Genomic DNA, 11845 nt, shown 5'->3' on the forward strand with positions numbered 1-11845 from the left:
GTGTCCCCTGTGAGAGACTGTGGCTAACAAGAGATGCTCGATAAATGTTCACTGCACTGAGTTGGAGGGAAAAGCCCAAGGGCGGGGCTGTGAGGGATACCCCATTTGGTGGGAGAGGCAAAGACGAGGAGAAGCTATTCAGCCAGTTCTAGCTTAGAGGATAGACAGAGGCTTGAAAAAGGCCACCGAGATTTTCTAGAATGTTCTTCCTCCCTCTACCTCCTCTCCACCTTCCCCTTCTCCTCTCACATCTACCTTCTCCATGGAGCCCCACCTCACTTAAGAGTAGTAACAATGTCCGATGTGTTCCCCTGAAGCATCAATGACTGACTCACACGCAGCACACACATCTACAAAGCTCATCCACAAGGATGGATCCACTTCACCCCCTACAACCACACTGTGCGGCAGACACAACTGGTGTTATCACCTCCGTTTTACAGATACGGACACAGGCTCAGAGACACAAAGTCCTGCCCAAGGTCCCCGTCAGTTCATTATATTATGACTCATTACTTGATATGTCTACATTTAAATATGCTTTCACAGTCATAATTATATTTGCTTCTCCTCAAAAGCCTTGTTAGGGAAGCATTAATAGACATCATTATCTTCATTTTTAATCTAAGGACAGTAAGACCCAGAGACATTAGGTGTCTGCCCAGTGCCCCATACCTAGAAAGACCTAGAAAGTGAGGGGTTAAGAGCAGAAGTTCTCTGACCCCGTCAGAACACTTGAGCGACCACTGGTATCTGTCTTTCCAGCCCTCCCAGCGGCTAGAGACAGCGGCACTCTATCACCGCAAGGCGTGACGATACTATAAATAATTCCTAGCAAACCACAAGACTTCACCTCCCCAGAGGCGGGTCCCCTTCAAGGAGGTCCCATCGAGACCACACTTATTCCAACGGTGCTGCCACTGCTCACGCTCTTCTCTAAAATTCCCTCATTTTCAACAGAGCCTGCAGAATATTCTCTGGAGTTTCCTAGATAACAGCAATTTTTCATCCCTTGATAAAGCGGTTAGGTTATTTTAGAAACAGACACAAATTCAAGGCCCATTCTAATACAAGAGATGGAGATAAGTTGAACCCATTTTGGATCTGGGAGAAGGCATAACTGCAAAAATAAAACGAACCAGCAGCCACTTGCTCGTGCCCCGCAAACCAGCTCTGAAGTGGCTCCCAACTCCTTCAAACACTTTGGAGGCATGTGTCAGTAACGTCCAAAGGTTCTGACCTGAAGAAGAGCACTCACTGGCCACAGAGGCCCAACTATGACTGACTTTCAAAGGCTTAATGTTTTGGAGTCATGTACACCTTACATACTGTTTTTGTTGAATCCTAATTGCTTCGTGTGTGTTAACCTGGTCTCCTCAGATGACTATAAGCAAGGACTGTCGCACTGAGTTTTTCCAGCTTCAAATCTTGCTCTTTCCTCTCTGCATCTGAAGCTACGGATGGAGAGAGAGAGTTCTAGAAGACCACAGGTGAGAGTGGCAGGGGTTCGGGGTGAGAGAGAATCAGGTAACAGAGGTCCTTGGAAGGAGCCGTGAATCTGGAGGTGAAGGTGGCCTGCCCAGTACAACGGTCGGTGTGAACAGGCCGGGGTTTAGGGAGTATCATCATGGCCAATACTTACAGAGCTCTCCTGCCCAGGCACCCACATCTGCTCTCTAGGGTATTATGACACTCTGTTCCCCGAGCAGGGGCCTATTAATGGCCCATTTGACAAATGAGAAACTGAAGGCACACAGAGGCTGAGTAACACAGCAAGGCCCCACAGCTGGCCAGTGGCCCTGTTAGGGTTTGGACTGAGTCTGTCTGACCTCCAAGCCAGGACCTCCCCAGGTCCATGACTGCAAAGCCGGCAAGGCTCTCATCCACACCCTGGCAAAAGATGATCCCAGAAAAAGTCTCACCGGGAGGGAGTGGTGGCCCCAGAGAACAGAAGTAAAACTCATTCCCACATTGAAGCTGGGGACGGGAAACAGTGGTTGTCAATACTGGCCTGACACTCGGTAATCACCAGTCAGGACCTCACCCAAAGAACAACATCCCACCAGATTACAACCGGGTGTCTCTCCTCCAGATTCTTGCTGCTCCTTCCTCCTGTGTGAGCCTCTGTTCAGACGCCCAGGATGGCGCAGGGCCAGCTGGAGAGCTTGACCTCGGCCTCTGCCCTCCTCTCGTCACCCGTCTTCCTCCCTGGTCTTCATCTCTCAACTTATCAAAGACATTAAGCAGAAACTTGTCAAACTTAACAAATCCACCTCCTTGCCTCCAGCAGCCCAGAGCCCAGCTCCTTCCCTGCCCAGAGATTGAGGGTGGCTCTTATTCAGAGTCTCCAGTGAACTCAGAGCCCCCTCTCCAGCGCCCCCCCTCCCCAACAACCCCAGGAGCTGAGAACAGAGAGCCTTACCTGCTGCCTACACCATCTGACCTTAAGCCTTCCTCAGACATACTTACATGGCAGAATGACAACATGACGCTCAAGTGCCCCAAACCGAAATCCAGCTCAAAGGTGTGTGTCCCTCTGGAGCAGCCTCTGGGGGCCTGCAGGCTCCTTAAGAGATTTTACAAGAGGGGCCCTAGCGCGTGCGGCGGTGCGGGTACTGCCACCGTAGCACTGGGGCAGAGGGTGGCCTAAGGCCAGGCAGACGCTCCCTGTGCCAGGGCCCACGCTGGGCACTAGGGAACAAACGTGAGTGAAATCTACACTTCCTCCCACGGAGCAGCAGCTCACTTGGGCTCACAAGTGCACACTCAGAGCCACTGGCTCCCCACAGTCTATTCGCCACATCACTCCTCTGCTTAACACCCCTCCTGGCGCCTCGAAGACAGTCTGCCCTCCTCCCCGCCCTCCCGTGGCCACACGTGCCCCGGGCCACTGTGGCCTCCCGTCTCTCCATCCTGAAACAGGCAGCAGCTCCTTCTGGCCTTGGGGCCTCTGCACAGGCTGCTCCCTCTGCCTGCAAGGCAGGCACCATTATAGCTGGAGACACCTGCACCTCGTCTCCAGGACAGGAAGGGGCTGGCTGTGTACAGTGATCTGAGGGTTAGGACAGGAGCGGTGTGAGAAGAAGCCAGAGAGCTGGTGGGGTCAGACCTGCGGATCTTGGGTTCTACCAGGAGGTGTAAATTTATTCTCAGCACAATAGAAAGCCCATGGAGGGTTGAGAGTGAGGGGTTCAGCCCAAGAGTGAGGTTACCAGAAGTACATTTTAAGGAAATCACGGGCTCCTGGGAGCGCAGAGCAGAGGGAGAGCCTGAGCAGACGCAGGGAGGACAGAAGAACAGCAGAGATGAAGAAGGCGGATGGGGGACATAGTCCTGAGACAGAAGAACAGCAGAGATGAAGAAGGCGGATGGGGGACATAGTCCTGAAACAAAAGAACAGCAGAGATGAAGAAGGCGGATGGGGGACATAGTCCTGAAACAGAAGAACAGCAGAGATGAAGAAGGCGGATGGGGGACATAGTCCTGAGACAGAAGAACAGCAGAGATGAAGAAGGCGGATGGGGGACATAGTCCTGAAAGAAAAGAACAGCAGAGATGAAGAAGGCAGATCTGGGATATAGTTCTGAAACAAAAGCAGCTGGAGTTGCTCCCCATCACTGCACACACACACCAAAACGTAAAGGGTCAGGACAAAGAGGATGGAGGGCGGCTTCTCAGCTTCTCCTTTACATAACTAGGTGGACGGTATCACCAACTCCTGCCTCAGGAGGATGGGGCAGTCAACGATGATTTGGGGTGGGAATCAAGGGCCCCAGGTCTCTGACCTTCCTCTTTGCCCAGGGAGGCCAACATCTGCCTTCTTCCCTCAGGCCTCATTCTCCCCATCACCCTTTTCCTTCCAAATGAAAGTGTACAGACGAGACAAGACTCAGCAACTAAAGTCAGCTTACGTGTTCCTTCACAGCTTTGTATGCCCACAGTGGGCACTGACTCAAATCACCTGCCCTTCCACAGCCAGCCCCAAGCTGCCCAGCCCTCACGCTGCCCTCAGGCCTGCCTGGCCCCTTGCCAGGTGCTGCTTCTTTCTTGCCACCTACGCTGGACGCTCTCCATCAGGTCAGAGCTGGCTTTCTCTTCTTCTGGGGTGTTCACTGCTGCTCAGGCTCACCCGCCAGGCTGAATCAGCCCTAAACTCACCTGAGCTCAGTTCTGCATTCTCAGTCCGTGGAAGACACCCACAGGGGCAGGCTACAGTCTTGACAGCAAAGGCGCTTCAGCTGATGGAAACCAGCTCCTCTCTTCCCTGTGCTCCCATCATCCCCGCAGCCAGGTGGTCACCAGGCTCTCCTGCATGGGTTCTTGCATCGCTCCCTTTCAATTTCCACTCACTCCATTCTAGCCCTGCTCAGCCTTTCCCTCCCAGCCTCTGGATATACTGCCCATCAACATTCCAGTATCTCTGACATGGCTGCTGGGCTGTAGTATGGGCAGACGTGTATGTGATACACCCATGGGCCCCAGCACCAAGTGTGTGTGAACATTCAACAAGAAAACAATACTGCTCCTTCCTCGCAAGCCCTCAGGGGGCTCCTCACTGTGGATGAGACAAACACAGACGCCTTCAAGAGGCCTTGAAAGCCTTCCCAACATGACCCAGTCCTCCTTTCTAGTCCTGTCTTCAACGACTCCAGTTATACTAGAGTCTAACTAGTCTCCCCAGGTCCTCTCTCCCATCTTCTTGGCTGTTAAGAAGCTGCATTAAAAAAAAAAAAAAAAATTCAATGTTTCAATATTTGGGATTTTGCTGATGTCAACAGCCTCCCCGTCTGTCTATCCATATTCAGGCAACTCCTTCTCTCTATCGTGTCCCCCCGGACGGCCCGCATCAGCTGTCTCTCCACCTCTGCATGTCGCAGGCTGTCTTCATCCACAGCATACCTAAGGGTCAGTATGTCCCGTGACGCTGCGTGAGCCATGAGTCACTCCTGCACCATCATTTCACCTTTTAGACATCGGTATTTGCACTCCAACAAGCCTGCATGTACCCCAGGTGCACGCACCCTCCCTATGGCCTGCCGGAGCTCCTCACACAGAGAGAGGGCTCTGTACATATTTTCTGATCTACAGATCGATCAAATGTGACGCACACAGTCACATACCACACTCCAACAAAAGAAGAGGGAGAAGATAGGACAGAAACATCTTTGTTTTGGTCTAAGCAAGATATATGGTAAGTGGGTAGAAGAGGGCATAGATGTGAAAAAAGAAACAATTCTACAGCCTCTGAATGGGGTAACATTTGATGTCTCCTCCTACTGAATGGGTATTCATAACACGGCCTCAGAGTATCAGCCTTGTTCCTGGAGAGCCCGTTAAGAACATCACCAATTCATTTCAGTTTGGTTGCTATCGAATGTAGCTACCTCTAGCACCAATACCCTATGGACTGGCATATAAGCAGGGTGTAATTCACAATCTGTATATAAAATACCATCTTATACGTGTAGAAAGGCTCATGGTCCTACTCTCTTTCATTAGAATCTCTACTCTGCAGGTTGTCCCCATTACCCCTGCCATCTCCTCATCCCAATCCTAGTCCCTATTCTCTAAAAAAGGGTGAGAGCAAGCGACCAAGAAAGAAGGATGATATGCTGGAGAGGATCTTAGTGATCGAGACAACTCTCACCCCATTTTACTGATGAGAAAACAGGCTACATGATAACTGGAAAGAGCAAACGGATCTGGTCAAATCTATTTAAATTCTTCCTCCTCCCTTTATATGTCTTATCTAACATCACCAGGCTTCAGTTTCCACAACTGTAAAAGGGCAATAATATCCCTCGTGGGGGTTATTTTGAGAATTAAATGGGATGAGGAATGCAAAAGTTCCCACCACACAGATGCTCAAAGACTAGAAGTCAAAGAGGGAGTGAAACTGTCTTTCCTGTTGCTTCCTTCCCCAGGATTCTTGAAAGGAGGGACATTTACTTCAGCTGAAACCTCTGTTCACACAAAAGCGGGTGGGGCAGAGGGCAGCCGCTGAAGGACACACGGAGGACTCAGAAACTGCAACTGCATAGGGGCTTTGCTTTCCTTCTGAGCGGCTGAGACAACACACCAGTTCCGAGAAGGCCGTTTTCAGCCAGCTGGGCAGGGCTGCCGCAAGGCAGAGGGGAATCACTGGGAGGGCACAGGCTCCTCCCGCCCCCGCTCCAGGACCAGGGGTGCAGTAACTGCCCAGCTGGGCAGCAACCACCTTTCATTCTCACTCTGCCCACACCACTGGGGCAGGAAACAGCAGTTTAGCATTTGCACGCATGAGGTTAAAAGGATGTGGTTTTTAAACACACACAGGCCAGGGTGAGCCCCTTTCCCCACACCTCTCCTTCTATTTGGGGTACCCCTCATCAAAGCAATAGGGCTGCTCAGGAATCCCCACCACCACCACCAGTCCCAGCCAGGACAGTTCTGAAGGGAAGCCCCTCTCTCTTCCCTGGGGGCTGCCTCCTGCCCAGCTTGGGTCTTCACTGCACTATGTAAGGGTTCCCCCCAGCTAAAGCTGAATGACCAGCTGGCCCGCAAGGTTACAGCCACTCAGGGGACAGCTATGTAACAGCCCAGAAGGGGCTGGGCTCACTGTGCTTCCTTTACTCTAGGGAACTGCATTTTTCTACGATTATTATTCCTTGGGTTGGCTGCTCAGCTCCTCAGCGTCATTTCCCCTTTGGGTGGGAAAGTTCTTTCCTTCTGCATTGATTTTCATTATGACTTAAGCCTCCTCCCCCAACCCCCACTCTCATTTGCGGATCTCACAATTAAAGCCTGGCATACGGACTGCAAAAGTCAGTGTGTGAACTTAAGCACTCCGCTTAAAGCTGTGGCTTGGAAACCCCAAGTTGTTAAAAAAAAAAAAAAAAAAAAGAAAAGAAAAGAAAAGCAAGGCAAAGGAAACCTCGAGGACTTGGCATCCTATCTCCGCTGGCTGAAACACCAGCAACAAATTGAGCTGAACAGCCTGTGGGTGACAGGTGGGCGCAAAAGTTTAACAAAGGCCACACAAACGGGAAGCAGGGCAGAGCTGCTGGGCAGGGACTTGTGGTCTAAGGCAGGCTAACAACCCACAGAATGCAAGCCCAATCGCTCAACAGTGAGAACCTTGAACTCTGCCAAGAGGACAGGGCTAGAAATGGCCCTGGGGAAGAAAAGGGCATCTCTGGTCCCTCTGTTGACACCGTATTTGGAAGCCCAGGCCATGAGGACCAGGCACTGACCACCAACATCCCCACAACACAAGGGGCTGTAGGCAGTTTCCCCAACAATCCAACGAAGCACCTTACTTGTAAGACTCAGGGCTCATAACCAGCAGCAGCAAGCATCTCCCCAAATACAAGAGCACTGGTGCAGATACTGGCTGTCCATCTGTCAGGGGTGCAGAGAGGGCAGACGTCCAAATGGGATCCTGTGTGGACCACAGGGCCTCGAGAGGCCCTTCCAGCATTGAGACGTGGCTGCCTTGGAAATAACTGATTGTACCTTGTGATACACAGGGGCCGACCAAAAAACGTCCAAAGAAAATCTCAGAGGTTACTAGGAAACTCAAACTCACTGAACATCACTTGATGCAAATTTCTTGTTCATTGTTTCTTTTTTCCCTCTAAGTGACATTGTCTGAGCCACCACCAGAGAAGAAGCACAAGTCCTGCCTGAATCCTCAGCTGCATCAGTAGCTTCTATTAGTTTTCAACAGGTAATCAATTTCCTCTCTTCTACTCTCACCTTCCTTACATTCCACCTGAGAGCCAGCCTGAGCTCAACTGAAGCACAGACACTCCTCGGGTGGTCTCTGTGGAGGGGTGGGAGGAACAGGGGAGATCCTCTCAGGTCAGAGAAGTTTGAGATGCCCCCAGCTCCTGCCTAGCTGCTCTCTGTGGCTCTCATGTGCGTGCCTCTAGAGCCACCACGCACCTGAAACCTCCTTTGCTCTCACCTCCCCAAAGGAATCTTTGCAACTGGAGAGGCTGCAAAGTCAAGACTAGCAGAGTTACCCGCCACGCCTGTGAGGAAGCATGGATCATCTACGGTGGCAGGGGTCCCTGACCAGCAAGGGAGATCAGCCCCAGCTCTCACCTGCTGAGTCCCCTAAGCCAGCTGCCTCCACTGTCCCTCTCTTATAACATCGAGCTCTGTGTGATATGTGAGGATTCTCAGCCACAAGAGAAGGAAGGAGACTTCTGTACCAGTCTCATCCATTCAGGTCCCTCGCAAGTCAGCATCCCTCCCACCCATCCATGAACAAGACCCAGACCCTACAGCTAAGAAAGCCTGACTTCCAGCCATAGAAAGCTGCTTTCAGTTCCCGTACTCCACTTTCATTTAGAGGACTGATACATTTCTGCACAGTATTCTTGGTTACTTTCCTTGTGTGTGAAAACCAGGAAATGTTCTCTTTTATGTTCTTGATTCCTTTCCATGGAACTTAAAACAATGTGCACTGTAAGTCACCTAGAGTTGGAGTCACGGTGAGTATCTCTCCCAGGTCTCTGGAAGCTTCTTTCCCCTCGCTCTTCCCTTTACAGTTTCTCCATCTTGTGCCCGTGATGGAGAAGTTCACAAGGGCAAGGCATTTGCAATGATGAGAGTACTAATGAATGTGAAATTGAGTTTTTACTTGAGGATTTGATTTTTTTTAAGCCTTTTGCTTATTTAGTTAGAGGAAGCATTCCTAGGTGCAATGAAGTAAGCTAACTCCTATCCCAGGAAGTTTGTGTGATATGAGAGACTTAAATGAAGTATCCACTAGGAAGATGAAACCTGTCTTCAGCCTTCACCTAAACTCTAAGACAGTATCTAGTGCTCCAAGTGACCTGGCTTCTCTGGGTAACCCAGGAGAACAGATGCCTTGTGTCACTCATGGGAAGGCAGTGGTTTAATACCACTGCATTGCTGGCTTTGTTCAAAGCACTTTCCACTTAATTTTACTTTCATTTTGTCCCATCATCACCAAGAGGCTGGGAAGAGCGAGAGTCATTACTTCCATTTCACAGATGGAGAGACCGAGATCAAAAGAGGTGACATTCCCGGGGTCACAATGGTACTATGGTTGGAATTCCACTTGGCCCTTAGCATGTCTTCCAGACCCAAAGAAGGAACTGGATACAAAGGTCTGGAGGACAGCAGGCAGATCCCTCTCTGAGTGGACCGGCGGTGGCCGTGTATGGAGCCGCAGCTCATCAGGAAAAGAAAAGGGAGGAAAGGCTGGGGGACAGTCCTGTGTTGGGGTCTGCCCTACAGGGCTTCACCCTGGAACCCCTACCTCCACACAGTCCCTGGATCTCTCTGCTTTGCAGAGAGCCAGTGGAGTGTTTGGTTTCCAACTACATCCTTTGTCTTTTACAAATATCCTTAGGGCTAGAACCCTTTTTTAAAAACTCAGTTATTTAAATTCGAAAGTCAGACTCTGTACCGAGAGAGGCCTATTTCTGTAACCATAGGAAAAAAAAAAAAAAATGGAATTGGGGAATGGGCTGGCCGGATGTTATCACCTCCGAAGTGGGAGAAGTGCTTTTTGTGAGGTTCGGGTTTTTCCTTTTATTTTTAAGGTGGGTGTATACAGGATCCCGGGTCCACCATGGGAGATAAGTTTTCTTCCAAGGGGGTGGGGGGACAACAGGATGGCCACACACCCCCAGGCCAGCCTCCCGCGAAAGCGTCTAGGAAACCACTCTTCCTGGCTCGCTGCCCTCCCTCCGGGTCCACCCGCAGAGTCCCGGCGCGCCCGGCCAAGCGGAGCCCCCCCGGGGGGGAGCGTCGCCCGGGCCTAGGGCGCGGGGATGCGGCCCCGGGCGCGCCCACGCCCCCAGCCCGAGGCTCGCGCGGCGCTCGTCCCCCGCTCTCACTCACCCGCGCTCCCGCCGTGGGGGGCCCGGCTCGAGGGTCCCGGCCGCCTCGCGGCGCCCGGCGCAGGGGCGGTCTGGCGGTGGCCGGGGGATGCGGGCCCGCGGCGCTCCGGGGGCGGCGTGGGCGACGGCGGCAGCTTGCGACCCGGGCTGGACTCGGTCGGCCACGCCGGCCCCGCGCCTGCCGGGGAGGGCGGCTGGCCCCGCGTCCCGGGGGCGGCCGGCGGCGGCAGCAGCAGCGGCAGCAGCAGCAGCAGCAGCAGGAGCGGCGGCGAGGCCATGGTGGCGGCGCCCGCCCGCGCTCACATGCCCGGCGCGCGGGGCGGGCGCGGGGCGGCCGCGGGTGCGAGGGACGCGGGCGGCGGGTGCCGCGCGGGGCCGGGGAAGTGAGCGAAGTGAGGCTGCGAGCGCGGTCCCCGCCTCAAAAGTTGTGGGGAGCCGGGGGAGGGAGGCCGGGGGCCGGGCGGGCGCGGCGGAGGCGGCCTCGGCGCCGCTCCATGCTGATTAGCCCGGGCGGGTCGCGGGGCGGGCGGCTCCTCCTCGGGTTGACATCACCGACCGAGCGCGGCCGGGCCGGCCGGGGCGGGGAGAGGGCAGGAAGGGGGCGGGGGCCGGGCCGCGAGCGCCGGCCTGGGACCGCGGGGGGAGGTCCTCGGAAAGGGCAACCTTCGGCGCGCGCGCACACACACACACACACACGGACACGCACACACAAACACACATATGCACACACGCCCTCCCTTCCCCAATTAGAATTGCCTTGCCAAGTGCAGAAAATTTAGAAAACCCGAGTCTTCCAAATCCGGAACCAGAATTTCCCAACTCCTTAAATGCACAATCAATCGGTGAGAAGCAGGTATGGGTAATGTGATTAGCACTAACTAGATCCTACAAAGTGCTTTGATATGCAGAGCAGTGGAACCTGTGGCCCTGTTCCCACCCTCATTAATCTGAAGTGTCCCCACCACCCACCACCACTTCTCCTCCAGGCCCCCAGGGCAGGGGCTGAGTTGGCGGTGGCCAAGCCTTAACACCTCACCCTTCAGCCAACTGGAGAGTCATCCTACCCAGCTCCCCGCGCCCTCTCAAGCCTGGATTCCATCTCCACCCCACCACTGCCTTTGGCTCACATCAAAGTTCTGCAGAAATGTCATGGCCAGGACACCCAAACAGGCTGCAGGGAAAAGAAAACTGTGAATTCAGACAGGCCTAGGGCAAACTCTATCCAGAAAAGGGCTGTAGATCTCGCATTAAACAGAATAAAGCACAGGGATCCCTAAATTTAAAATGGATACCTTCAGGGGAAAGAGTCAAAGGTTTCATGCAAACAGACTTTCTTGATAAATAAAGGATAAAATGTCTGTAAAATTTTAAGACTAAGCCTCTGCATTTCTAGGTGAAGAAAGGCTCAAAATAAGAGAATAATTTGCTCAAGATTCTGAAGCTAGACCCAAAGATGAAGTGATTTATCTGTGAATGACCATGTGGCATCATTAATTCTGGTCCCACAATTTTGAATTTGCAATAATCCAGACAATGTCTCAACTGAAATGAATGCTGGAGCTCCTTGGGAGTCTCGTCAGTTCTACTGGGGACCCTGTCCGACCACCAGATGCTTGGGAAGCTATGAGTGTGGACTTCCCTCTCAGGCCTGTCTCCACCCTGATTCTCTGCTCCTTTCAGTGGCCGTCCCTGAGCCCCATGACCCACCTTGAGGGTAATGAGCAGATCTTGGTATCCAGGACAGCTACAGATGGACCCAGACCCACTCTCTGGTGATTCAGTCAAAGTGAGTCACTTGGTAGAAAACATGAAGGATGCTCTGTATATACAAGCTCACCTTAAACTGTGGAGTGAGAAGTTAACAACTTGGTTTTATTTTGTTTTTAAAGCACCACAAAACCAACCCAGCTTTCCAGGGCTCTCGCGTGGAATTACCAGGCCTTTCCAAGAAAGTGTCATACCATCACACTCCTATAGGAAACTTG

The 11845-nt window shown here is 52.6% G+C and overlaps 1 protein-coding gene across 3 annotated transcripts in view; it reads right to left on the minus strand.

The window, feature by feature from the left end:
* The window catches only part of HEG1 (heart development protein with EGF like domains 1), an 83976-nt gene extending 73722 nt beyond the window's left edge, over positions 1-10254 (minus strand). For all 3 annotated transcript variants that reach the window (XM_060404378.1, XM_060404377.1, XM_027956598.3), the window contains exon 1: positions 9862-10254. In XM_060404378.1, coding sequence (XP_060260361.1) covers positions 9862-10138 — 277 coding nt within the window. In that variant the 5' untranslated portion in view covers positions 10139-10254. The remainder of the gene's footprint in view (positions 1-9861) is intronic.
* Positions 10255-11845: the final 1591 nt, after the last annotated feature.

Source organism: Ovis aries, chromosome 1 (assembly GCF_016772045.2).
Source record: "Ovis aries strain OAR_USU_Benz2616 breed Rambouillet chromosome 1, ARS-UI_Ramb_v3.0, whole genome shotgun sequence".
Taxonomy (NCBI): domain Eukaryota; kingdom Metazoa; phylum Chordata; class Mammalia; order Artiodactyla; family Bovidae; genus Ovis; species Ovis aries.